The 27,049-nt window shown below is 37.9% G+C and overlaps 1 protein-coding gene across 1 annotated transcript; it reads right to left on the bottom strand.

The window, feature by feature from the left end:
- Positions 1 to 466: 466 nt before the first annotated feature.
- On the bottom strand, positions 467 to 24,512 carry erbb3a (erb-b2 receptor tyrosine kinase 3a). Its single transcript, XM_032550329.1, has 29 exons — positions 24,096 to 24,512; positions 14,791 to 14,948; positions 14,339 to 14,525; positions 13,879 to 14,004; positions 13,010 to 13,075; positions 12,670 to 12,788; positions 12,062 to 12,203; positions 11,755 to 11,868; positions 10,757 to 10,874; positions 9,988 to 10,061; positions 9,808 to 9,898; positions 9,633 to 9,653; positions 8,800 to 9,008; positions 7,601 to 7,733; positions 7,381 to 7,474; positions 7,074 to 7,231; positions 6,937 to 6,993; positions 6,698 to 6,839; positions 6,501 to 6,611; positions 6,324 to 6,422; positions 5,977 to 6,162; positions 5,739 to 5,894; positions 4,891 to 4,969; positions 4,114 to 4,260; positions 3,922 to 4,019; positions 3,647 to 3,835; positions 3,482 to 3,544; positions 3,140 to 3,389; positions 467 to 2,094 (listed from the first exon to the last, which is right to left on the bottom strand). The coding sequence occupies exons 1-29, from the start codon at positions 24,187 to 24,189 to the stop codon at positions 1,334 to 1,336; spliced, it is 4,242 nt and encodes a 1,413-aa protein (XP_032406220.1). The 5' UTR covers positions 24,190 to 24,512; the 3' UTR covers positions 467 to 1,333.
- Between the last annotated feature and the right edge of the window lie 2,537 nt (positions 24,513 to 27,049).

Genomic DNA, 27,049 nt, shown 5'->3' on the forward strand with positions numbered 1-27,049 from the left:
AAACTATGAATAACACATGTGGAAATATGCACTAAACAAAAAAGTGTAAAACAACTGAAAATACCCCTTATATTCTAGTTTCTTCAAAGTAGCAACCTTTTGCTGTGATTATTGCTTTGCACACACTCTGCATTTTCTTGATGAGCTTCAAGAGGTAGTCACCTGAAATGGTTTTCACTTCATAGGTGAGCCCTGTCAGGTTAATAAGTGGGATTTCTTGCCTTATAAATAGTCATGAAAATAAAGAAAACCCATTGAATTAGAAGGTGTGTCCAAACTTTTGGTCTGTACTGTATATACAGTAGATATATATATATATATATATATATATATATATATATATATATATATATATATATATATATATATATATACATATATATATAGAGAGAGAGAGAGAGAGAGAGAGAAAGAGAGAGAGAGAGAGACTTTCTATTTTAAGGGCTAAACAGAACCAGACCTCAAATAGTGTTTGTAATTATTTTTATTGCTTACAAAATGCATGTCATTTGTAATCCCTCACAGAGGTTTAAAAACATACATTGACGTGCATTGTTCTCAAAAACATTTAACTTACTGAAAATGTAAACAGTAATTGTAGCTTGTAATCTGTTTAGTGTTAGTGCTTTAAACACTCAGTGCTTTTAACTCCTGAAATGCCCAAAATCAAAGGCCAAAAACATGACAAAAAATTTACAGAGGCCCATTTTTAACGATGATGGAGAAATAAGACAGATCTACTAGTGTTATTACTATTAGTGAGAAACGTTCCCATAATGTTTCATTACAAAACTGCAAATGTCTTGTTGCATAGTTGACATAAACGCACAATCCCTGCTATCATGGAGGTAGGGAAGCATGATGAAGGTCTAATAAAGGGCATGTGGATATTAGCATTTTACAAATGAATAAACCAGTTAGCATTATAAAGGTTTACTACTACTTGTATAATCATTTTCAGTTATTATAAGGCCAGTCTTTATTCTGATAAAGTTCTTCAATATCCTGAGGTTTTTCATCATCAGATGCACTTCCAGTAGTTTTTCCCCCTCAAAATGATATGGGCATCTATGCTAAATATATACATAAAATTCTTATTAAAACAAAACAAAAAAAAAACCATGAAAGCACAAACATTTGTAATATAGGTTCATTGAAAAAAAATACAAAGTCTTCACACCTTATTAAATGTTCTATAAGGTTTTAATTCCAGTCTTTGTGATTTTTATGTTTCATTGAGATTGTATCAAAGGCTACATTATGTGGCTTGTTGGTTCTTTTCCTTTTTCAGGTCCTTCATGAATCTCTTCCAAGACTGAGATAAACATGTTCTTCAAGTCGGCATTGCATTGGACTTCAGGAACATCTTGCTGTGCCAGTATCCTGGATTGTCAAAGGACCTTTCACTGGATGTAGGTTCCCCGATACCGACTCCAGCTCGCACCCTAACGTTGGGATCAAAGCCCAACGAGTGCATCTCTGTGCAGTCCACTGCTACCTCGCTCTCCCTCCGCATGTTCTGGTAAACGACTGTATCGACAGCAGGTGGCGGAGCTGCAAAGCAGTCCATGTCCTCGTATTCATCCGCCTCACTGTTGTCACTGCTGGGCTCCTTATTGTCAGCAACAGGTTGCTGCTGCGCTGTTTGTCTGTTCGTGTACTGATAGTCGTCACTCTCGACGTATTCGTTCTCCTGTCTCTCCGTAGCGTCTCCTCTCATCCTCGGTAGAATCGGAGGTGGAGGGAGAGCGTGCTCTGGTGGGATTTCCACTTTCTCGTTACATCTGATGTCCATGTATTCATACTGGACCTCCTTGGAACCCTGCTGGGCTGAATGGGGATTTTTCTGACTCGTCTTTTGCCCTCCCCTGACCTCCAAGCTCAGCGTTGTGTCACAGTAGGCTGTCGCTTGTGACGATAGGGAATAAGTTCGTCTCTTGTTCGACCTCAGCCAGTGAGGGTTGTGCCTCAGAGAAACAGCTGTTTGCTTGTTCATGTACTCATACTCCTCATCATCTGGGCTATCCAGGAGGCCCAATGAGTAGGACTTTCCCATTCTTCCTGCAGTGGCTCGAGATGAGTACATTAGGGTTTCTGAAACCGTAAGAAGACAAAAATGGGTGTAATTTTAAATATGAGACATTGTTTAAAATAAAGCTTTATCCCAAAAGGCTGTACCTACGATGTTTGTAGAACAACATGACGTACATTTTCATACAAGTAACAAAAGTTTTGTTTTTCTAAATTCTGGAACATTTCTGTTAAAAAACAATCCCTTTAAAGCATTTTTAAAATCATTTTTAAAAAGCCTAAATATAATTTTTACTATCATAAAAAAAAGTGTAAAACTTTATGAGAATCTTCACAAAGCACCCTATTCTCTTAACTTTGCGACAAATAGGGTTTGGAAATGTTTAACAGGTAAAAGTGTCCACAAACAGGTAAAGCTAAAAAAAATCTGAGCAAAAGCAAAGGAAAGATTTTGAAGCTCAAAGAAGTTTCACACAGAGGAAAAAAACTGCCTCTGCACATGTTCTAAAAATGTTTAAGAATATGTTTTAGTGTCACATACTAAACATGTCTGAAGATTTTCAGATTTCCACGTTTTTTATAGTCAGGGAGCTTTAAAGGAAGTAATTTGTTTTAAATGTTAATTTAGAAATATCCCTCTGAACTTATTTCCTATTGAACTTGAGATGAGGTGACAGCGGCTTGTCCTCATCCAGCCGAGCGACCGGCGTAATTCATGCATGTTACATTTTCAGCACACCTGGGCTAGCACAAAATTTTTAAATATGTAGTTTGATTAATCTGCACTATGTAATATTAACACGTTAATTGTATGCGTAAGTGCGTCCACGTTAACAATCCTGATTTAAACAGATGTTCGACATTGTGGCTTTTGTCAAATAAGTTCAGTACGTCTCAAAACCAAGACTAGTCTCCAGTTTTCTTATTCCAGTTCAACACAAACCTTGTCACACATTCCATTTATTTAAACTTTTTTTTTTTTTTTATTATTTCACTTTGGTCTAGTGTGCTTGAATATTTTTACATCAAACCCTTGACCAGCTACAGCAGGTTTACTGAAGCCTCTCAACCTCATGTCAAAGCTTTTTAAACGCTAAAGCATTGTCACCTCTTTCTGGGCTTCCTCCAGGAAGGACGTATCCGTTCTGATCTTCCTCCTCTGTGTCAGGGGAGGGGGTCTCCGGCGGCCCACCGGACATGCTGTCCCTCTGTGATACGTAAGCGCTGTCCTCACGTTGGCGTCTTCTTTTCAGACTTCCTGGCAAAGAAAAGTCCTCGCTCATCTCCATGTCCACAGCAGTGCCGCAGCCCTCTGAGCTCTCAGACATGGTGCGCGCAGAGTTCAATCGAGAACGGGACTATCACACAACACAGATAATTTGAGATTAACCATTTAAGTAGTCTGAATATGACGTGGGCTGATAAAAAAAAAGCTTTTTAATGGATCTACCTGTCCTCCAAAGCCTGGGGTCATGGGCAGGTATCCAGCCATGGTTGATGGATTGAGCACCACCTTTACCACAAAAATCAATGAATGTTATGTGGATACAGATGAGCAGGCAGTGCATTTTCAGGCATGAAATACAGGGAATGTCAACAGAACACCGTCCCCTACTCTGTTAGTGTCGGTCCTGGAGATGCGGCTCAGACTCCTGGACAGGAGGTGTGGTCCTGGAGTCCCGCAGTCTGCTGAGGTATGCACTCCAATGTCCTCCAGATCAAAGTCTAAATCATCCAGCTCATCCAGGTCTGCACTCCGCTGGGCAACTTCATCAAGTGGTGAATCGTGTTGATTGCAGTCTTCCTGCCGAAACCAGAAAAATTATAAATGAGGATGCTGCGTTAGCACCAACAGCTAAACAACACAGTGCTAAGCCAGGTAGGTCTTACTCTGATGACCAGGTAGCGAGGTGGGTCTCTGGCCATTCTGGTGAATTCTCCAGCCAGTTCCTTAAATGTTGGACGGACATTCTCATCGATCATCCAACCTGGATAAGTAAGAAATAAAGTTATTAATAGTTTTCTGTGAGACTGCAACCAGCAAAAAAAACAGCTTTCCCCTGTAAAATTAAAATGACTTACACTTGACCATCACCATGTAGACGTCAATGGTGCATATCTGAGGTTGAGACAGACGCTCGCCCTTTTCCAACAGATCAGGAACCTCCTGTGGACGCATTGTGGAGTATGGCTCTGTCCCGTGAGACATCATCTCCCAAACAGTCACACCTAAGATTAAGAGGAGAACGTTGAAGCAGTCTGAGCAGAACAGCCTTTAAATTTGTAAAAGTGACCTATTACGCTTCCTTGAACAGGATGAGACAGATCTACGGGCAATACAAAACATGTTCATGACTATTTTCACACAAAATCATTCTTAGATATATCTCATGATACAGAGTAAAATCATGAACTCCTTTCAGAATGAGATGTTTTGGGGCCTCTTGTCACTTCAAATCGAAATAAGCTGCTGATGGCCAACTACTCAATTGTTACACTACCACGTGAAAATCGCTGCAAACAGATGAACAATTATACAACAGTACATCTTTGAAAAGCAGAAGTAGAGTCTCCTGCACATCCAGGAAAAATTCAGCAAGTGGTTTCTAGAGGGTAAGTCAACAACAATGCACTTGTCTTTTCCAGCAGCCATTGTACAGCACATACAGCGGTAAAACCAGCTGACCGAATGTGCGGGAGCTCTGCTTGGGTTGCTAGGTAATGTTGGATCAATTTGGAGGTTTTTGAAACTGTAAATTTATTGCTTAAGAAAAGCTGTTTTATTTAAGTACAAAAGCTTAAAAATGTGAACTTTGCATAATAGGTCCCATTTAAATAAAGTCAGTACTTAGAGCCTACCATAACTCCACACATCACTCTGATGAGTGTATCTGCGAAACAAGATGCTCTCCAAGGCCATCCACTTGATGATTGGTGTCTGCAAATGTAAACAAAAAAGTGTTTATTGGAAATCAGTTAAGAAAACAGAAATGGTGGAGATAGAAAATAATGGATGTTAAAAGATATAACATAATTTTCCTAAATGTCTGTTTTCCTGTTTCTGTGTCCTACAACAGATAAAAAAAAAACATGCCATTGAACTTCTTCACATTTCGATTTGTTACAAGAAACTTCAATGTATTTTTTTAAGATTTTAGATGACATCAACAGAAAATTTGTAGAAAATTACTGAGTAAAAAAAAATCTTTACAAGAACAACAGAATAAATCTAACAAGCATGACTTGCAGTTAAAGCTGTCAGCCTCCTGGTTTTAACATAAACTCCTCCCTATCCCTGCACAATACTGCCACCACCGTGTTTCACCATGATTCCTCTGACTAAATTACTTTCTTTTGAATGTTTAATGTTTTCCCTGCGTGGCTGGTGGGAAACTATAACTAGGATATGTCATCACTTTGTTTCAACAATAGATTTCTTCTTGCAAATCTTCCATTAAGGCTGAATCTGTGAAGTTGAAGACAAACAAGTGCCTTACCAAACTTCTTCCACCTGAGCTATGGTTTTCTGCAGCTCCCCTAAAGTTACTGCAGGCCTTTCGGCTGCTCTCTAAGTAGGTTTGTGTTATTCTGGCACATAAAATTTCAATAAGAAGATTTTAATTGTAATGCAAAAAAAATGAGGAAAGATTCAAGGCGCCTTGATACTCTTGATTAGCACTGTACATAACTCCTCCTAGAAAACTCACCTTGCCCTCATTAAAAAAGTTTTTCTTGTCATCAGGATAGAGCAGGTCCGCCACGCCGTAATCTGAAATCTGTGCTGTGAAGTTGTCATTGAGGAGAACATTTCTGGCAGCCAGGTTCCTGTGGACAATCCTGTTTTCCTCCAGGTAATTCATTCCCTGATGGTGAAGAAGAACAATGTGACTCGTCTTTGAAATGTGTGTGTAAAACTAAAAAACAGAGACTGCATTGGTCCTTTACCTTTGCTATCTGGACACACCAGTTGAGCAGCCTCTGTGGGCTCAGCTTGTTCTTGTTGTTCCTGACATGCTCCAGCATGGAGCCCTGACTGCTGAGTGGGGTGACGAGTTGGAGGCTGTCACCCGGACAGAAACCCAACGTCCTCACAACGTTGATGTGGTTCATGCTTCCCATCACAGTCATGTGCTGTGGAAATCATTTCCGTTACATATTAAGACTTTAATATCTGAGTTTTCAATCACATTTTTGTCAACAAAATCGAATTCCTTTCCATACAAGTTCACATTCTTTTCAAGCATCATTTCAGATGGATGGACAATACAAACATTTTACTGAAGTTGACTTACATCTGTCACTCTGTAGAAATTTTGTCGACCCGTGCGATCATGAATCGTCCTGATAGCAACAGGCAGCTTCACTGTGTCTCCCTCAGGGATCCAAACGCCCTAGGATATAAAGAGAGGCCAGCTTCAGACACCGATCAATAGGAATCAGATGTGGAAAACGAATGCTGCAATGTGTACCTTGTGGACGGTTCCAAATGCTCCATTACCCAGAGGTTTGATCTTACGCAGGTCCGAGGGTTTAAAGATCCGAGCGTGGACTTTCTCTTTCTCCTCCAAAGGTTCGAAACTCTGAAGACACACAAAGCATAACTTTATGTTGTCGTCTTTAAATTGAAACAGGAGTGGGGAAACCCCAGACAGATATGCCGACTTACTTCACCGCTCTCCATGTATCTCCTCATGGCTCGCTTACGACGGATGACGATGCTTCGGCGCCACAGCGTCGTCAGCATAAAGATGGAGAATGAAATGAAGAGTATGGCGAGGACTCCCAATATGATGGCAGTGGTTGCTTGTCTAATCACAAGGGTTTAAAGGATGATATGCAATCAGAACCTCATAATTACCCAAATCAAAACTATAAAATACGTATCTAAATAAGAAAACATATTACCCAGACAGGGCTCGAGGAGCAATTCCCACACAGTCCCCGATTCCAGGGCCAGTACATCTGGAGGCCAAATGCATGAAGAGTCAGTTTAAAGAAGGAAAATACACATGCAGGGATACAGATTTGTAATCGTCACTCACCCTTGGGTGCAGTTCATGTGGCATGTCTCACAACGGCCTTGTTTGCTGGCATATTTAAAGATGATGACTCCATCCCCGCCCATCACACCATCGGGACACGAGGAGACGCAATGTGGACCGTCCTGCAGGCTGGAACATGCTACACACTGATTTGCTCCCTGGAGGTAGACAAAAGACACAGAGCGGAGACTGTATTTGAGCCACTAGGGGGCAGCAGTGGATCTTTGCCCAAACTTTACTCTTCTTCTACTTTGACCAATTAGAGAACATATGCTATAAGGGTAAGAAAATAGCAAAGGGATCATACCGGCCCTGTGCAAGTCTTCATCCCTTCCTGGACTTTACATTCAGGATGACATGGCAAACACTCGCCTGACTGTGTGGCAAACTCCCTCCTATTTCTGCATTAAGAGCAAAAAAAAAAGAATGATAATATTCAGCAGACAGCAAAAAGAACTGAAATCTGTAAAGCATCCAGCTAAAACTTGCATTATTTATCCTAAATGTAATTTTTTTTGAAGACCTACCCAGTGAGGAACATGCAGTCTGGCACACACGTCCCTCCACGGCTGTACTTGTTACAGGAAACACACTGATCCGGCCCCGCGCCCCAGCAGCCGTCAGAAGAGCACAAGGGGTCACACGCACGGCCCTCCTCGACTGCAGGGGAGAAGAAAGACAAATCATTGTGGTGAAGTAGCCTCAGCGTCGCTGGGATGAGGTGGAATGAAGAAACATCGGTAGGTGTGAACACAGAACGAAAAATAAATTTTGCAACACAGCTCAAGGTGTACAAACTCTTGGCTGAAAGATTACTTGTTACAGAATTGATGCAACTTTTAGGTTCTAGTTAGCGCAACAATTAATTATAGAACAACAAATGAAAATAGCTGGCATATTCAAAGAATATCAACTTTTAAAAAAAAGGATTAACTTGAATGCAAATATTCAGGGTTATTATTGTAGTCCAGATATAACAGCTTCAGATCTTTGGGGAAGGTTTTCTAAAAGATTTATGAGCTTTAGAAAATCATGCCAGGAAGCACTCCGCTTACTGTCACAGAGTAGATCTTAAGATCACATAAAATCTGAAGGCCAGTAACTAATTGATGTGGTTTACCACTTTGTTGGTGCTGCAGGTGATTTTAAAAAGATGTGAAATTGTTCCCCTCCTGAATAAAAGTGCTTAATTTAAAGGTTGAATTATTCAAAAACATAACATCTGAGATTATGCTCCTTTAATAAAAGTGTTAAAAGTAAGTCTTACATTTGTTCATCACAGGTGCCTTCATATGTGAAGGGTGTTGTATATTTCAATTGGTGAGATGGTAAAAATGTCAAAAATGTTAAAAACGTTTTATTTGACACACTTATTTTAATTCAGAGCATGTTCTTTTTTAAAGTAAACTGTATGTACTGGTTGCATTAGGTTATTAGCAGGAACCTTCTGTGTCATAAATTAGATTTCTATCTGTATTTTAATACAGTTTTTCATTCGTAAAAACCACAGTGTTCAGGGTCACCTTAGTAACATTTTAAAATGTGAATGTTTTTAATAGTTTGCATTGTATTTTAATCATTTTGTTATCTCTTGACTGGGACTGCCTTGAAAAAGAGGTTATTGATCTCAGAAGGACTTTCCTAGTTAAATAAAGAATAAATAAAAATAATTTTAGCTTTCACCAGCACTAAAAAGGTTTACTAAATCCATTATGACACCACTCACCACACCGATCCGGCCTCCGGTTTTCCTTGATGACGGGGTTATTCTGCTGTTTCTGGGGACTGGAAATGATGCGCGTCCAGTTCACAGTGTTGTAGTAGCATAGCTTCTTGTTTTTGTTGATGTACACACCGCCGTCATTTAACTTCTGCAGGGAGCGCAACCCGAGGGAGGTGAGAGACTGGCTATTCATCACGAGGAAAGAGTAGCCCCTGAAAGAAGCAGGTGATAACGTGAATGCGTATTTTTGTATGAAAAAAAATCTGAATTGGACAAATGGCTTACTTTAAAAAGACTTGTTCTGGATTATGTGGGTTCACTAAGTTTAGGTTTTGCCATTTCAATTAAAAAATATAAACACAGAAGAATCTCTTAAGTTTTGAGTTTCTTCTCTGAACTTCGTCACATCAAAGACAAAACAAAAACTGATTCTGATCATTTCTAAAGGTTTCCTACATCCCTGTTTTAATTTTTGTTTCTTTGAAAGAAATTTTACGTTTCATTTGAAAAGGCAAAACTTAAATTTGGGAAATCTCGAAAGGAAGTAGGCAGTGGAACAAAACAGAAATTAATTTTATTTTGAAAACATAAATGATTAACAGAATAGATTGGGATTAATCTCCAAATATGAACAATCAAGTGAGAAATTAGCATTTTATTTTTTCCTTTGTAAAATTGGATACCATTCTCACAATACAACAGATTTTGCCCAGGTACCAGAAGAAAAAACCCCTTTAAACAGAAGTGTCCACCACCAGTTTAATCTCACAACACCAGTATGGGATGAACACACACCAACACCAAAAAGAGGATGCAATTTGAGGTGTTTAACATACCTTTTGTTACGGCTCCCTCCACTACAGAAAGTAAAAACATCACGACAAAGAAATAAAAAAGAAAACCAGTTCAATGTCGTTTAAGGTTTATTGTGTATGCAATTGTTAACAGAACACAATAATTTATGGGTCAGCAAAACAATAAGGCAAAGAAAGAAAAACATCAGCTGCTCACTTGTAAAGTTTTCTTCCTTGTATTGTTTGAAGGTTGGAAAAGACTGACAGGTTCGACAGGCTTTCAGGCCATGATTGGATGTTGAGGTAATCTGAAAATCAAGTTGTATTTCAGAGACTCTAAAAACGTGCAAACAATATCGCAGCAACTTAAAAATACTCCTGTAGTTTAGAAACTCACCTGTAATCTCCTGCACAGTGTTAAAGACTTTCAGTTTTTCTGGATCGAGGGGTGGTATATTTTCGTAAGAATCGCTTTGAGCAAAATAGAGAAAAAAGACGAAAAAGATTATTTAATGCGAAATACCCTCAATGAAGCACTGAGAATAATGCTTCATGATAAGCTAATTATAAACTGAGAATTTTCTGAGGGGAAGGTTTAGGTAACTCATGCAGAGAGCAAAAAAAACCAAATGTATAGTTTTCCCTTTGCTTTAAAATTAAACATGTTACTTAAAGGATTATGCCTTAACTATCAAAACTTATAGATGGTTATGTGTGCATCATGTTTCTCTACTTCCTGTGCACAGCCTGATGCAGACAGGGCTTGAGACAAGATGTGGGTTTGGAAGAAACAAGAGATGAGCCCACATCTTAATCCATTTTGTCACATCATTTCTCCATGATCATTGTTCAGGCAGGTGGCTGACACTGGGTCTGCTTTTAACTTAGATTTATAACAATTTTTAAGATTTCTTATCGAACTCAGACACAGTCTTGTACTACTTTAAAGGTGAACACAATTAAAGACACAATATGAGTCGTTAAGCTTTCTCTCACAACCTTTAACTAATTTTGCTTTGACGACTAAAGCAGGAATATATGTGAATGGGAGAAACATGGTTGGGAAACTGATACTGAGAATGAACCCGTTTGTCGTGTCTATAAATTTAGTTCTGAATGTTCAGCTTGTAACATAAAATAATTCTTACATTTTCATTTGTTCTTACCCTTTTATGCCAAGTACCGTAAAGTCAAGACCGCCCTTGATTACAGTGCAGTTTATAAAACTGTCAATGTTAGTTGCATCGACGGTTTTGCTGTTCTGTTTTTCTGTGCCGTCACAAACTGTGAAAAAGAATGGGAGAAAAAATACATAAAAAAAAATAAAAACACCAAGAAACATAATACTGTATTGGCATAATTAAAACTAGTGATCAACAGAGAATTAATTTTACACTTTCAACCACAAGTTATAAATACTCCATTGGCTTATTACTAGGTTTCAGACATATCAGGGATCAGCAGGTTTTGTAATTTGCACTTTCAACATAAGTTTACAGATGCTCTTTAAAATAAAGGCCTCACTTTTCCTAATAAAAATAACTTGGGTATAGAACATGTATTATTGCTGTTTTAAAGGAAAGCTCACAGAAGCATTATATCAGTGGAAAGTTCTGATATAATTAGAGTTAGCTGGCACATTCTTGTTAGCTAGGATGCTAATGTTAAAATTAGCATTTTAGCCTATAATAAAGCACTGTTAGTGTAGTAGAAACGTTTAGTTTTTCTTTCTGATTAGGAAATGTTAGCATTTTAGCTAAGCACAGCATTCAAGTTTGATAATACAGATTAGCATCATGTTAGCTAATGCTAGCTTATTATTGAATGCTAGGAGACTGTAGTGTAACAGATTATGTACATTATCGATAACTAACATGCTAAAGTAATAATTTAATATATATTACTTTTATATTAAAAGTAATATAAAAAACTTTATATTACTTTTTAATATAAAGTTTAAATGTTTATATTAACATTTAAACTTCTTAATCATTTTAACCCCCATTAGCATTGTAGATGTTAACTACTGTTAGCAACACTGCTGTTACTAGCTTGTTCTCCTTTACTAATATGTTACTGTGTGCATTATACCGTAATTTAGTGTAACAGATATTTCTAGTTATTATAAGCAACATGCCAATATTGCTACTTGTAAAGTGGTTACCTTTGGGGCACAGTCCTCTACAAGGCTCGCATCGCTTTGCTCCATTTTTCTCCACCTCCATTTTATCTGCTGGGCAGTTCCTTACACAGGAGCTGCCATCCACCACAAAGTTGGCTGTTCAAACACAGAAAATGACATAAATGGACACTGTGCACTGTGCCAGGGACTTACATTAAACTGAGCTAGCACTTATAGCAGCTTAATAACCAGAGCATTATGACTATCATCACTGTATTTAAATAGGTTTATGTACAGTCAGTGTTTTTCCTAAGTGTGTGAGTGTAAGACAGCATGTGTGGGGACTCACGGGGGCACTGGGCCACACAGATAGAGCCATACTGGTATTTGGCATTGGGATTGTCCTCCATTTTGAAAGTATGCTTGTTGTAGATCACAGTCTGGGGGCACTGGAGCACACATGATCCTGAGTTGTTGAAGTTCTTGCAAGCCTGTAAGATGCAACATAAAATAACAATTAGATGCAAAGGTTGTGCATTTGCATACGTGTTTTTAATCTTTTGCTACTTAAGTGGTTAATTGTTATTTATGACTGCTTTTATCGTTTATTTAGAAACTTCTCTTAGACTTTTTAAAAATGATATTGAAGATCATTAAGCAGTTCCTAATAAGTGCTTGTAACTGTCAGATGTTTAGCAGCAAAGCATAGTATCATTTGCATAAATTGCACCATTAAAAATACTTGTGTGAAAAATAAGACATTCAACTTCTGCGTGGGCTTTTTTAAATTTACATTTCTACAGAAATACTTAAATTTCCTCACTAAAAGCCTTTTTTATATCAGTTGGAGCAAACAGTGCAATACTTTGACCTAAAACTTTATCAAAAAGTTGATTTGTTTATTTTATATAAGCTGGTTTCTGTCTAAAATCTGTTTACTGTAAGTTTTAGACTCACAAAGCAGTCTGTATCCAGGGGCCCGTTGCAGCCACCAGCACATTCAATGTGGCAACACTCGCTCGGGCTTCTTCCGAAGCATCGGCTGTTACACTGAGGCGCACACACAGTCTTTGTCACTGAAACAGAGAAGGAAGTTTGTTGTGCTTCCAGTGAAGTGAGAGTAAAATGTGGCACACAAAAGTCAATGAAATGTGAATTAGCGCTGAAGTTTGAATTAGCATGCAGTGAAAGAGTTAACTCATCAAGCTACAAAGAGTCATCTTTTTGGTGTTTTTTATAATGAGTTGAGTAGCAAAATTAACGGATAAGAGATAAAGGTTTATTTTCTGTCACTCACAGGTCTGGCAAGAGTTGCTTCCTGGTCCCCAACAAGGCCCATTCCCACATGCTTCATTACAAGGTTCTGGAAAACATTTGTACTGTTAGTAGATGTAGTTTTACAAAGGAAAGCAAGTGAAAACAAATCAAAGCGAAATCAGGTTTAAACACTTGCATCTTACCTGCAAACTGATTTACTTGTCAATTGTGTTTTTTGTTTGTACATAGGCATCTTTAAAAATTAGATATTATAAAAATATTTATTTATTTTGGTTATTCAGTTCAATAAGTTAAAGTCACAAACAGCATAGAGTCATTACGTGCAGAGGAATGTGTTTTAAACTTTTTTTTTCTGCATATTTGTTTAAAGTGTCACTATGTTGTGACAGATAAACTGTCAAAAATTGAGCTCCTCTGCCTTTTCCCGGTGCTAACTAGAAACATTGAATCAGAGCCAAGAGGAGGGTAAAGCACTGTCAATCAAGCCCAGGTTTGCGCCACTCACCCCTTCCTTCTTTCTGTGCTATGATAGAGCTTCTCCCCATCAGCAAGGCCTGTCATGAGTGCTAGAGCTAGTAAGTATGGCCACCGATGATGGCAGATAAACAGCTTTCCTGTTTATCTGGAAAGCCATTATCACATTTACCAGGGCGTTCATGAGGATGATTGACAGCGCTAAGACACTCCTCCTGGCTCTGATTGGTTTTGTTTGTTGCTTTTGACCAGGAGTGTTGCATTTCTTCATAAAATAACAGCAGCACAGGGAGGATGTGGAGGAGCTCGATCTTTTCACAGATTGTCTGTCTCATAACATACTCTCACGACATGACGACAGTTTTAACAAAATATATTTTTTCTAAAAGTTTTTGCTCATTAGTTCAGACTCACTTTCAGGACCGTTCTTTTGGATCATAATCTCAGCTGATGCATCCTTCACTATGTCGAGCCAGTTCACCTGTGGAGCGTAACTCAGGTACTTGTTGTCGAATATCTGGACGCCTCCTTCTAGTATCTCTGTGGGCGGCACAAATGCAAATGTGTGGAAAAGAATGAGAATTATCAGAGCAAGCCCGGACAGGCCCATGACTCATCCTGTCAGACGTTGGCACTCGCTATTTACTACAGCACATATAAATGCAGCGCAGTGGTTCAGAGCTCGTTACTTTGACAGTTGGGCGGTTGTACACGACACATTCCAGCTACCTCACCGACAGATGGCATTCTGGAGGGTGCGGCTTCACTGAGAGCGTGTGAGAGCTCCAACAGTAACTGAGGACCATATCCAGCTCTTATCGGCTCTGTCTCAGCCTCCCACACTTTAAACATACATAGCATACAAACAGCATACCTGTGAGGTTTGTCAGGCCGAGCTCCTGAAGGCCGTGTTGGCCGTCTTTCTTGTAGTTGAGCATCACGGCCAAGGCGTAGCGGTCCTCATAAAGATTGTTGCCCCTGATCACACGCAGGTTATCGAGAGGGAGACGGCTGAACTCATTCATAGCGAACACAACGTGGCCTGTCACTTCCTTTATAGACTGCAAGGTTCAGTAATAGAAAACGCACGTTAGACAACAAAGCATCACTTAAATGCGTTTCAGCCACAAATAATGATCTCATAGTGACATCATCTCCACTGATTTGGTTCCCAACTTCTCAGGGAACCTCAGGGTAGGAATGTTTCTGGCACCGGTTGATTCTACATCCATGTCTGGACTGGTTAGTGACATTCTTCTGGTGACACATCTGCGAAAGGATTACTGATAATCTGCTCTACGCAGAGGCCGATGTTCCCAGGCTCACCTGCAAGAAGCTGAAGTCCCGGGTGTGCTGCATCAAGATGATTTCAAGGTTTCCCATCACGATGTTGCAGCCGGTGTATCGCTCCTTCATCAGTTTGTAATGGTTCTCTGGGTCTCCTGTTGTGCTCATGCCATTTTGAGTGCCAGAGCAAACAGCCACTGGAGAGGTAAAAAAAAGAGAGACTCCTATTATTTCAAATATTTCTCTTATTTTCTATTGCACATTTAAAAGAAATGTGCAATAGAATGTAAATGTGCAGGTTTTGTGTCTTTTGCAGACACAAAACCTGCACGCTTCTGGGCGCTATGTTGTGGGATAGCAGGTAAACCTGTCAAACCGCGACATTCAACTTCAACCATTCAATGATTACATCAGCAAAATGGAGATTCAGAATAAAAATGAAAAGAAGCCATATACAAAGACCGGTGTCAACAGCTAAGGTATGGACAACGGACCCCAGGCTACTTTCATCAACAATAAATATGGACATAATTTGCTCTCTTGTTAATGGTGCCAGTTCCTGTACTTTTACAGAATTTCGAAACCATAAATCCTTAGAATGCACTAACACTGTGTCACAGCAAAGGTAAGAGACCAGAAACATAATATTGTCAAACTTGTATGAAAGTATTCTCTTCAAAACTAGTTTTAAACTTTTGCTTTAAAGATAATGCAGCAAATATCACTACAAATGAGATAAAACCAAATAAATTTAATAAAACAATAAAGGTCAACACCTCTTGATCAGCTAAGATTAAGTATTTAACATCTATTTTCAGATCCAGAATGTTTCACCTCATTTAAATAATTTTGTGTAAAAATATAAAGTGCTTTTTAAATTGTTTGTAAAACCTGCAAAAAACCCCAAAACCTGCTACTTATGATGTTCATTTGACGACATGTAACATCCACATGACCAGCATGATGCTGCCACCACCAAGATTCACTGTGAGGATGTTTTTCTTCAGCAGGAAGCTGGGTAAAGTTGATGGGAAGCTGGATGGAGCTGCATTCAAGACAATCCTGGAAGGAAACCAGAGTCTGTAAAGACTAGGGACTGGGACAGATATTCTCCTTCTGGTTGGATGACAACTTTGAGCAAACAGCCAGAGCTACGATAGAATGGTTTAGACCAAATTATGTGATAGTTTGGCATAGTCAAAGTGCAGGAATATTCAAATGACAATCTGTGGTATGACTTGAAAATTTATATTTCATTCGCTCTCACTGAGCTTGAAATATTTTGTAAAGAGAAGGGGGCACAAATTTCAGTCTTTAGGGATGAGAAAACGAGAAGCTTGCAATTGTGATTGCAGCAAAAGTGTTGACTCTGTCCATTTGCTGGATTCAAATGCACAAAGAGTTTCAGGGTTTTATTTTGACATAAGTTTGATAAACATAATTTTCCCCATTCTACCCAATTATCCACTGCTTTGCGTTGGTCAGATAAAATGCTAAAAATAAATGGAATTTTATGGGATAAAATGTGAAAACATTAAAAGGGCGTGGATACTTTTGCAAGTCGTTGTATTTATCTCTTCGTCTTAAGAATCACCAGAGTATTTTCTTATGTAAAATGTGTTCAGATGTATTTGAATATAGAATAAATGCAACTTCATTGTCCCGCAAGGGGGAAATTCATATCTTTAGTTGTTTAGAAGAGAAACAGCACAACAAATAACTCAATGATAGACACTCTTATGGATGTCTTAACGAGGGATTCATGAGCAAACAGTGTGCTTTTTCACAAAGACCGTTTTGTGCCATTTTACTACAAGAGGCTGTGTTCGTGTTGGTGAAAATGAATGAATGTACTGTAAGAGTGTGAAACAAGTTGCGAATTGTGTTCAGGACGCGTCATTCTGCCCAACAAACACCCAGAGCCTTGTTTATGGTCTGTGGGAGTTCACCCAGTCAGCATCACTATGAGGCTGCTTTGCTATTCAAATACCAGGGAAACACGGGAGACGATGCAGAGAGGAAAAGAAGGACAACAAACTCAACATGACCAAGTGTCACATAGAAACACAAAAACACTGCCAACCACATTTAATGACACAAAAAATTACCTTAAAAAACACCTTTAATTAAAACAGTTTCATCTCAAACTTCGGAACTGTAGAAAAACCCACCCTTACATTTGAGTATATTTATTTAGAATACTATTATTTACAGAAATATTTGTTTTTAATAAAATCACCAGTGGTGCAGTGACAATATAGAGGAAGGATCTTAGACCATTTCTCTTTCTACAGTCTTTCTACATTGATCTTGACTCCATTATAATCTTCTTTGTTCTGAGCACTGAGATAGAAAAATATTATTTTGTACCAGATGACCAAAGCAGAGGTTTAGATAAACCTCATATGGTTTAGCAAAAATATTCAAACAAGATATTGACAAAATATTCCTGTGTCATTTATTTTGAAGGGCACTTGCACTGCAACATGTACAGTGAGTTTTGGCGACAGTTTTGGGGGTCATGTTAATAAGTTATAAATATGTAAGAAAAACAAGTTGAATTTTTAAAAAGTGTATTTTTGTGATTTCTAATCTGATTCATGCTGAAAGGAGAAAGACTGGCAAAACGTTATGCATTTTATTGCTAAAACATAAAAATTATGTACAGCTAAAAAAAACACAAAGATAATTCTGAAATTATGTTTTTAAGAAACTGAACCTTTAACATGCATTCATTTTTGATTCTATTGAATAATATAACTCTGAGCTGCAAAGCTGTTTTTTGTGTTTATTTCAACAAATTCCTCACATTTTGAAGACCATTTATAAAACACAGGAAACCAGACTCTCAAAAACCTGTGTGAGTCAAAATAGCAGGCAGCCGACAACAGGATCAACAAGGACATAAAAGACTAATGATTATTAACTCTAGAGCACAGCCAGGTCAAAGCCCACTGTAAGAGTCCTTCTTTGATTAATGAATGAAAAACATTGCGGAGGTTTCGTTTCACAGGAATAACTGCGCAAGTTATTATTTGGAGCATTAAATTCTGGCTACGTCTTCTGGAGATGGAGCTATGTTAATGCGAAGTCCCCTGAAGGAACGGAAAAACCACTCTGAGTGTGTTCAAGTGTGGCAACGAGCTTATCAGTGATTATAAAGTCCTTCTGAGGGTTGTTTAAGAGTTTCTGAGAACACTGGGTTCACTGGCTCTGACTTGGTAACAAGAACATAAAAAAGTTCCCCCACTGAGGTAAATAAAACAAAAAAAAATCTCTTTGCTTGATCTTTTTCTTATTCAGATGATTTTTCAGTTTCGATCCGTCGCCTTTCTGATATAACAGGTTTGTTTGCTTATTCTGTTCAGAGATTGTTTTTCAGAAGTGGCGTTATAAGCTCTCACGAACAGGACATTATGTTACGCTTGCCCAACCTTTTTAGATGGAACAGTCATCAACATCCAGTTACCTTAATAATCTCAATCTAAACACGGGAAAAGGTTTACTGGGGAGGAACATCACAAACTGAGTTTTTTATTTTTTGAGTTTTGCATTTAGGTGAACTGAAAATCAGGATAATCAAACCCAAACTTTTCAGAGACAATATTTGAATCATCTTCTACTTAATGTAGTCCGGGAATCCATAAGTGAGGGACTGTTAAAAAGGTAACATATATTGCGTGCCGTTAATAATTTTCTTATTTGTTATAAATCCAGATTGGTCGGTCTGGTGGAATGAAGACAGTCCAAGCTAAAGCCAATTTCTCCCATCTTAAAGCTTCTCCAGTCTCCAGAATTTCACAGTAGTTTTAGAATATTTTGCTCATTTACTTTTTTTTTCTATCTCTTCTCTATCACGTAACTTCTCTAACTGGAAAAGCTTGACATGTTCACTTCCTATTTGGTGCTTGACAGGTAAGATGATCGGTTGCACGCCATCAATTAGTTTGAGTTCCCATGCAAAAATCCAGCAGCTTCTGTGTAAATAATGGACGAAAGCAAAGGTAACCTACGGTGTAATTGCTCATGAAATAGCATCCTTCTGAAACATGCAAAGAGGATTTAACATGTTGAAATGTTAAACTCAGAGTAACTACTATTAGAAAAGCATAAAACTCAATGAGACTGTAGTTGTGTTAAGACAAGAGAGCTCACTTTGGACATGGCATCTCCTAGACTCCCAGGTAACTTTACCCACAAACCAACTAATCTAGATTTACACTAAACCATTGTAGGTAATTTATAAAGAAATCATAAGCTTTTACCAGAATCTCAATTCAAAAGTCTTGAACTATTCCTTTAACTCTTCTTGAGTTTCCTCCAGTTTCCACAGTGTGAGATTAAGTTTTGCAATGAAATATTATACAACTGCTGTCTAACAGGAAGTGTTGGATGTTGTTTATTGGACCTTGACCAACACCAAGCTAGAACAACAAGTTATGATTTCTCAGAGTTTAGTATTTCACTTTAGATAAAGTGAGATGGAAAACTAAAGAAATTATGAGGAAATTCATACGCCAAAGCTTCAAGCTGGTACTCTGTGACCCATTTCGTGTGTGACTGATCTGCATCGGTCATTCACAACTAATGCAGGTTTAAGGAGTGATGACAGGCAACATCAGCAGCCTCTTTCAAGGAAGAGCAAAAAACAGCACTTTACAGAAGACGTTATTTGCAGTTCCACCAACAAAAATTGTTTTGTTAGCTTGTTGCACTTGCTACATACCTCAAAAGTGCATGTGCATGCATGCATGTGCAAACACAAGGAAGAGTCCTGTTTTATAAACTTGTCACACTTCCATGGAGTTACTGGATTCTGCTAGTTATTTTGCCAAGAAAGAAAAATGTGAAACTTTTGGTTGTTTCTTTTCATTTTGCATATTTGTTTAACTTTAATCCACCTGTGTTGATTTGTTTTTCACAATGTATTTATTTTTTCAGATTTTCAGGTTGCTACTCCCGGTTTATTTTATTCCTAACATGGTTTCTGTCATTTCTAGTCATTCTCTATTAGTGTCACAATTCATGCCTGTGCTATGCTCACATAATCAGACTAACCCGATTCCTGAACCTGTAATCACCCTTCTCTGTATTTATACTCCTGGTTTGCATTCAGTTTTTGTCAGATCTTCCCTTTACCTGCTCAGTGGCCCAAAGCTTTCTTTCATCTCTGGTGTTATGTAATGTTCACATTACTGGCAGGGTTTTTGTTGTTGTTTTGTCTTTTTCCCCCCCATTGAAATAACATTTTACTATTATTGTGACTACCTCCTGTCCGCTCTTGGATCTTACAGATGCTCAAAACATAACAAAAAGTTGTTTTTGAACCCTTCTCATGTTTTAAACTCTTAAACTCGCTGTAAACATTTTCTATTTCTATAGCAAGCGACTACATTATTTAATGTTTTTGTAAATGCTTGCTTATGAAGGGAGTGCCACGCATCAAGTTTTCAAAATGACATTAAGAAAACCCTTCTGCAGCCTATATTTGAAATTGTATGACTTTACGAGCCACTTGACCGTAATACTGTTTATCTGTGAGCAGCTTGATGTTATTACTTGATGACTGAGCTGTTGACTATATGGCGCTGGAGCCGCCAGAAACACCTGTGAGTGCATCATGTTCAAGAATCTTCCACCTGGTGTAGTATGCAGAATATGCATGTGGAACAGGGTGACAAACCAGAGTAAAATTACACAGAACAGAATGTGACGGATATGGTATGTTCACATTTACATAACACACAGACTGTAGATGTTCTTTTTCTATTTAAGGAGGACTTCCTGAGTCAGCTGATGGATGATGAAGGGAAAAAAAAGGATGAGGTGAAAGGCGATGAGTCAATACAGAAGCAGGGATTAACACAATGGCTCTACTCTGAGTGAAAAGCAAGAGTAGATGTGTATCTGCAAACAAGCTGTGTATTTTTCCCACTCTTTAAAAAGGCTGCAATGCGGTGGAGCCTCACTAACTATCAAAAGCCAAATGAACTCTCTGTTGCATGGCATCACTGTCCCCTGCGCTAACTTGTAACCTGACACAGTAATGAAAGCAGAGCTTGCGTCGGGTTTGGCTGTTCTATTTTTTTTTTTATTCATTCATCTGTTACCAAGGCTTCAGCTCTGCAAAACAACAGAGGGAGGGAAGAAGAATAGAGGGAGGAGGAGATAAACAAGTTCAATAGAAGCAGAGGAGACGCTGACTGTTGTAAATAGAAACTTGGCACAGCGCAGCAAGAGATTACTGCATACCTTGAGTGCACGCTCGTGCATCTGCAAACACCAGGAAAAATACCTGAACACACAAGCTGGTTCACTTCTATATTAACGCCCCTGTTTACAGGCACATGTTGTGCATAAATGGAATTACAGATGCTTCTTGTGTTGCCAATGTGAGTGACTTTCATGAACTTGCAGTGAGTTAGTTCACATCAATCACTGCCATCAAGCTCAATGCCATGTTTGCTTTTCAATGCATGCATCTGAAAATCACTTTGACAATAACTAATGAAGTTATATTTTAAATCTTTGTTCAGGATATTTAATTAACCTTTAACATTTGTCAGTAAACAGTCATGCACTGTTTCTCATTCCACAATGACAACATTAATAAAGGAAACCAAACTGACAAACCTGTAACATGTTTGCTTACAGGATTGAGTAACATGTTATCCTGATTTTACGCTCAAAAGGATGAGGAAAGCAATTAAATGTGCAGAAAGACAACACTACATTTATTTCCAACTCTGTGTGTAAAATCCTTTGAAATGCAGGAATGTTTTATTGTTAGCACTAAAAAGTTTGTCACAACTTTTCTTCAAGTGAGTGTTGGAGATTCTGTGTGTGCTGGTAAGATTTATGAAGAACATCATACAACCTTTGTCACAGTTTCAGTGGCTTTTAACCGTTTTTAATAAGTGATCAATTAAATTATTTGGCATTAATTATTAATATTTTTTTAATTCCTTGACTGCGGATATGTGGAACTTTGTAGTCAATTTTTTTATGTTTTTCTTGACTTATGACTCTTATCACATCTGCTTTGTGGACATGTCATGTTCTCTTATTCTTTCCATTTTGGACATTTAATAAGATAATAAAAAAAAATAAGCTTTTTGCAATTCTGGATCGATTATTTAGTAAAGTTTCATTCCTATTGGATTAAAAAGCTTTCCGGATCAAATATTAGAAACTAATACCTTTTCTTTCATCTGTTGCTTTCATGAAATCTTTTGAGAGTTTGACGTTTACCAGAGGCTCTGTCACCTGAGCGATCGATGACCTCATGTTCACATTGTTGTCTTCACAATCAGAGACACTTTAGTCACTAACAACCAGGTGGCAACAAGAACACAAGGTCAAAGTTCACACACAGATTCAAATCACAACATGCCTTCACCTATACACTCAAGAAGCAACATATTTACTCAAGCACTGCACTCCTCTAAAGTGTGGGCTGGGATTGTTTGAATCTTTTCCTCTCAGGTAAAGCTCTGTCAGACTGGAGCAAAGGGAAGCATTTATTCAGAGCCGGCCCAAGGTACAAGTGAACTAAGCTGCTGCTTAGGGCTCTCAAACCATTGGGGGTCCTCCCATCAATGCTTGAATTTTAACACAGACCATAGGATGACATTTTTTAGATTTGCTAGTGAAAACGAGAGCAGTTTTCAGTTTGATTTGAATGTTTCAGATTAGATGAATTAACCAATTTTAAAATGTTTAAAAGTAATGTTTAAGGAAATTAGAAAGTTTTCTTTGTATAAAGTGGTATTTTTGTGATACATCTCAGCAAGCAATAACCAATCACTCATGATTGTTTTTTAAACTCAGCCAATTATTCTCCGCCCCTTTCCCAGTTTTCACCAAACCTGTACATAAACACTGTTAGCAGTGATATTTTTAGCCCCCAAAGCTAATTCTGCCTAAGGCCCTGTAAAAGCTTGGACCGGCCCTGTCTTTAATCTGCTACTGAAAACCCCAAACTTACACACAATCAGTTACTCAGCATTTTACCCAGCAACAAGTGAAGCAGCATATTTGCATTTTGATGTCAATCTATGTCTATATTAAAAATTTCTGTTATGTTAATTTGTGTCCATTTGGAAAAACCTAATAAAATTTCTTTTTTAAAACTACAAGAAATATTGATACAAAAAAAAATTCAATGAAGTAAAATATCACACAAAACATTTTGCATAGAAAATTACTACATACTTATACTTACAATACTATATTTACAACGTAAAATAAACAAATACAAAAGTTTGCTCTCAGCACTATTTTGTATCCAAATATAAGAAATAATCAAATTACAGCTTATCTTTATTGATCATTTGATTATTTTATTTGTAGCATCTCTAAACATAGTAAACAATGATTTCCACATAAAAATCTGAAAGTGAGTTTTAGATTTATATTTGGTGTCTTTTAATCTCGCAGTCCTGAAAAAACAACTCAGCACAACCTACTTTCTCCAGCAGTCACTCTTAGCGAACAGAGTCGACCTACAGTATGTCTGACTTAATCTGAGAATAAATCCAGCTTTTCTGTGAAGGCCTCAGAGATTAAATAGAAGACTTTAGTGAACAGCTGCATCATAAAGACACAGAGAAGTTTAAAGAGAAGTGATGTTATAAAATAAAATCCCAAACTTTGGATATCTTACACCGTTTAATCTGTTATCTGAAAATGGAAAGAGTTTGGAACAAGCAGCCAAGTAACCACTGGTGTCTCTGGAGAAGCTACAGAGATGCTCTGCTCAGGTGGAAGTAGATAGATAGATAGATAGATAGATAGATAGATAGATAGATAGATAGATAGATAGATAGATAGATAGATAGATAGATAGATAGATAGATAGATAGATAGATAGATAGATAGATTTTCTCTCTTTTACAATCTACTTTCACGTGACTACCAAGCCTGAATAGTTTCTCTACTATTGATTAAAGCAAAAAAAAGGTGGTTTCAACATTTCTTAGATAACCTTTTCACAATCTGGGGCACATACTTTGGCCTGACTGTGACTCCTGTGGTGGTTAAAAAGGTTGGGCTCTGTCGCAAAACCTTGAAACAATTGAGACAAACATGATAAAGCACACAGAGTCGTGGGAGAGGTGCAGGTGACTCACAGCAAACAAGTTTCACGTTTGCGGAACAGGTTTTTTTTTTCTTTTTGAAAAGCAGATGTCCTCCCACCGCGATTGAAGCTCTGTCTGCTGTGGGAGTAGCGCTATCTCAGAGTAAATGTTTATTATTATTATTATTATTATTATTATTAAGAAGGAACATACTGTGCCGATGCATGTGTGTGCCGGTGTGTGTGTGTGTGTGAGTGTACCCACCTCCATCCGTGTCAGCGCAGCAGAGCTGGAGAGCGCACAGCAGCAGGACGCAGAGCACCTGCTGCTCCTTCCTCATGAGAGCAGTCATCCTCATTCAGATATCCGGGCTCATGAATTTCAAACAAACATCACAAGATCATCTGGAAGGCGGGGGGGAAATATTCCTCTGTCATCCAAAGCTGTCCTGCGGGATTTCAACCCGAGACTGTCCATTTAGATCAATAAAATAAATTTCTCTTCGACTAATTCCAGTTGGGGTTTCCTCGTTTTAATTCCTCCTCGTTCTCAGGAGAAGTAAGGTTCGAAATCCGCCTCGGGAAGGAATCCTAAACGTGTTTTCAGCTTGGCTGTGAGCTGCGAGCTGGAACTTTACGAGCCGCCTGCTCCGGTCTGACCTGGAGGAATCACTACGGCTCAGTGACAGCAGCCAATCAGCGGCGGGAGCGGCGCTTTCTGCGGCACTGATTTATGTGGGCGGGGCTTGTGCGCCTACCTGTAACCTGGACTACAATCTCAGAACACCTGACGCTTCTTTTTAGCCACTCTAAATGTTTTAGATAATCAAACAACTTTTAAAAAGCAGATTTCAGATGATTATTAATTAACAACTAAAATATTACGTGTTCAAATCGTCCTTTCTCTGCTATCAGGCTATTCTTTTATTTTTATTTCCTTCAGATCTCATTTTCAAGAGGGACCTGGGCAGAAATCTGCAACACACAACAACCTGGCTACAAAAAACATGTACAATGTTTGTATTTTTAAGTCGTTTGAGTATTTTCTTTTCTTCTTCTGATCAATATGCGGTTTGTTTCATTATATTTTGATACATACAGACAAATTCAAGAATTTAAACTATCATTTACTTAATCAGGAAGTGAAACATTTATGCACATTAATCACACACAGACTGATGTTTTGAAGCTTTTATTTCTGTTAATTATTATAATTTTCCACTTACAGCTAATGATAAAATTATCTTTAAGACTAGAACAAAAAAAAACATTTGAACTTAGACTTAAACATTTTAAGTCTAAGTTTACTTACTTAAAGTTTTTCTTACTTTAAGTAAGTAAGAAAAAGGCCTGTTAAAAATGGTGCTTTTATTCTGACAAACAAGCATCATCAGATACATATTCCAGTTTACTGAATATGACTCTGTTATGTTTATGTATGATTCATTAATAGTTTGTTTTGAGAATGCACCTTCGAAAATGAAAGAGTTTTTCAAAACCTCGACCTGTGGGTCCAGGGTTTAAGGTCCTATTAAACCTAATAGATTTAATTGTCCTATTAAATTTAATAACTACTTCTTTCACTCTTGGCTGCAGCAACTGCCATCAAGCGCTTGCAATAAGTGCATTGTAAAAAAAAATGTCTCCAATTTATGGCAAAATAATGGCACCTGTGGTTGCCAGAGTTTTACCGTATAAATCCGGTAAAATTTGTATTTATACGGTAAAATTCTGGCAACCGCAGCTGCCGATATTTTATCGCAAATTAGAGCCATTTTTGTTGTTGTTGTTTTTTTTACAGTGTGGGGATTGGTCTCTTCCTCTTCAGTCTTCAGCTCCTTTAGGAAAACGATGTTGCTTCTGGAAATCTCTTCAGCCCCCTTCATGTTGGCAGACAGTTTTTATTTGAATGCTCAGTCAGTGATCATGCCTGAGTCTGAAAACTGAACTCATAATTGGAGAAATCATCTATCAAAGATTATTATAATAATTCCTGGCTTAAAAATCTGGTAGTTACTTTTTCACACAAGGTTGGGTTGTATAGCTTTTATACATGTAATAACAAAATCGTGATTGTTTTGGTTTATAAAATTAATATTTGTTTACTGATCTTAAATATTCACGTGTGATTAAAAAACAACAAACAGAGGAACTCTGTAAAGGATAAATACTTTTTACAGTACTGCATTTCTTTTCCTTGCAGCCTGGTTTGAATTGACATTTGCTACATAAATAAACTGAAGTTTAAAAATAACCTTTCTGTACTTTTTGTCACTTCCCACAGTTAAACACTGGCCACAGAAAGTCAGATACAGCATAAAAAATACTTTGAGAGAAAAGCAGTCAGCAGCTACCTTAGTCTGGTTCGTCATGTCAATGTTAAACATGAAATTGACCAAAAACATTTGGTAAAATACGTTGTTTTCTGTGTTTTTTTTTCTTCACAGGTCATTTTCACATGTTTTCATATGAAGAAGCTGATTGTCTAAATGTGTCAGAACAAAATGAATAATAATTATTGAGTGACTGAGTTTATTAAACAGGGTTTCATCTGGTATACAGGTAGATAGGTTGCATTAATGAAGTAGAAGCCTGTATTTAACCTTTGACCTATTGGATTCTTTGCAAGGGTGGGTCGCTTCCAGTTGCTTTACCTCTAGCAGTCCAAAGTGAACACTGCTCACTAACCAGCACAATGCGGCAAATTGAATCTCACGGACTGAAGGTAAAACACTGAAATGTGAAACAGTGTGAGAGATTTGCAAAAGAGTAATTCGCTGGGATTCCCCAGGAGACAAGAAGGGGAAACCAGTAAAAAAAAAAAAAAGGTAAATAAATAAATAAATAGCATCAGGAGGTACTTTTGCTCAGGTAGTTATAGATTTTTGAGGAGGATTGTAAAGTAAAATCATATAATTTTGTCCTCAACTGCAAATCTAATGGATAATCGGTGGCAGAAATTGAAATTTGATGCGCTCTCCCAATCAGACTGAGTTGAGTTGCAGAACCGATAGTGTCACAACCAGACTCATAAGGTTCTAACAAAAGGGAGAAGATGTGTTGATTTTAGTAGACAATTAAAGTTCTTATTCATGTTTTGTACTTTAAGTTGATTGAGATAGATAGACAAGAGACAATAAATGGCATCAGCAAGTCAGGAGTGCGGAGAGTGAAAGTAAGACTGTACAGGTGTTGCATGGTAAATTAACAAAACGTATC

Source organism: Xiphophorus hellerii, chromosome 20, assembly GCF_003331165.1.
Source record: "Xiphophorus hellerii strain 12219 chromosome 20, Xiphophorus_hellerii-4.1, whole genome shotgun sequence".
NCBI classification, from domain to species: domain Eukaryota; kingdom Metazoa; phylum Chordata; class Actinopteri; order Cyprinodontiformes; family Poeciliidae; genus Xiphophorus; species Xiphophorus hellerii.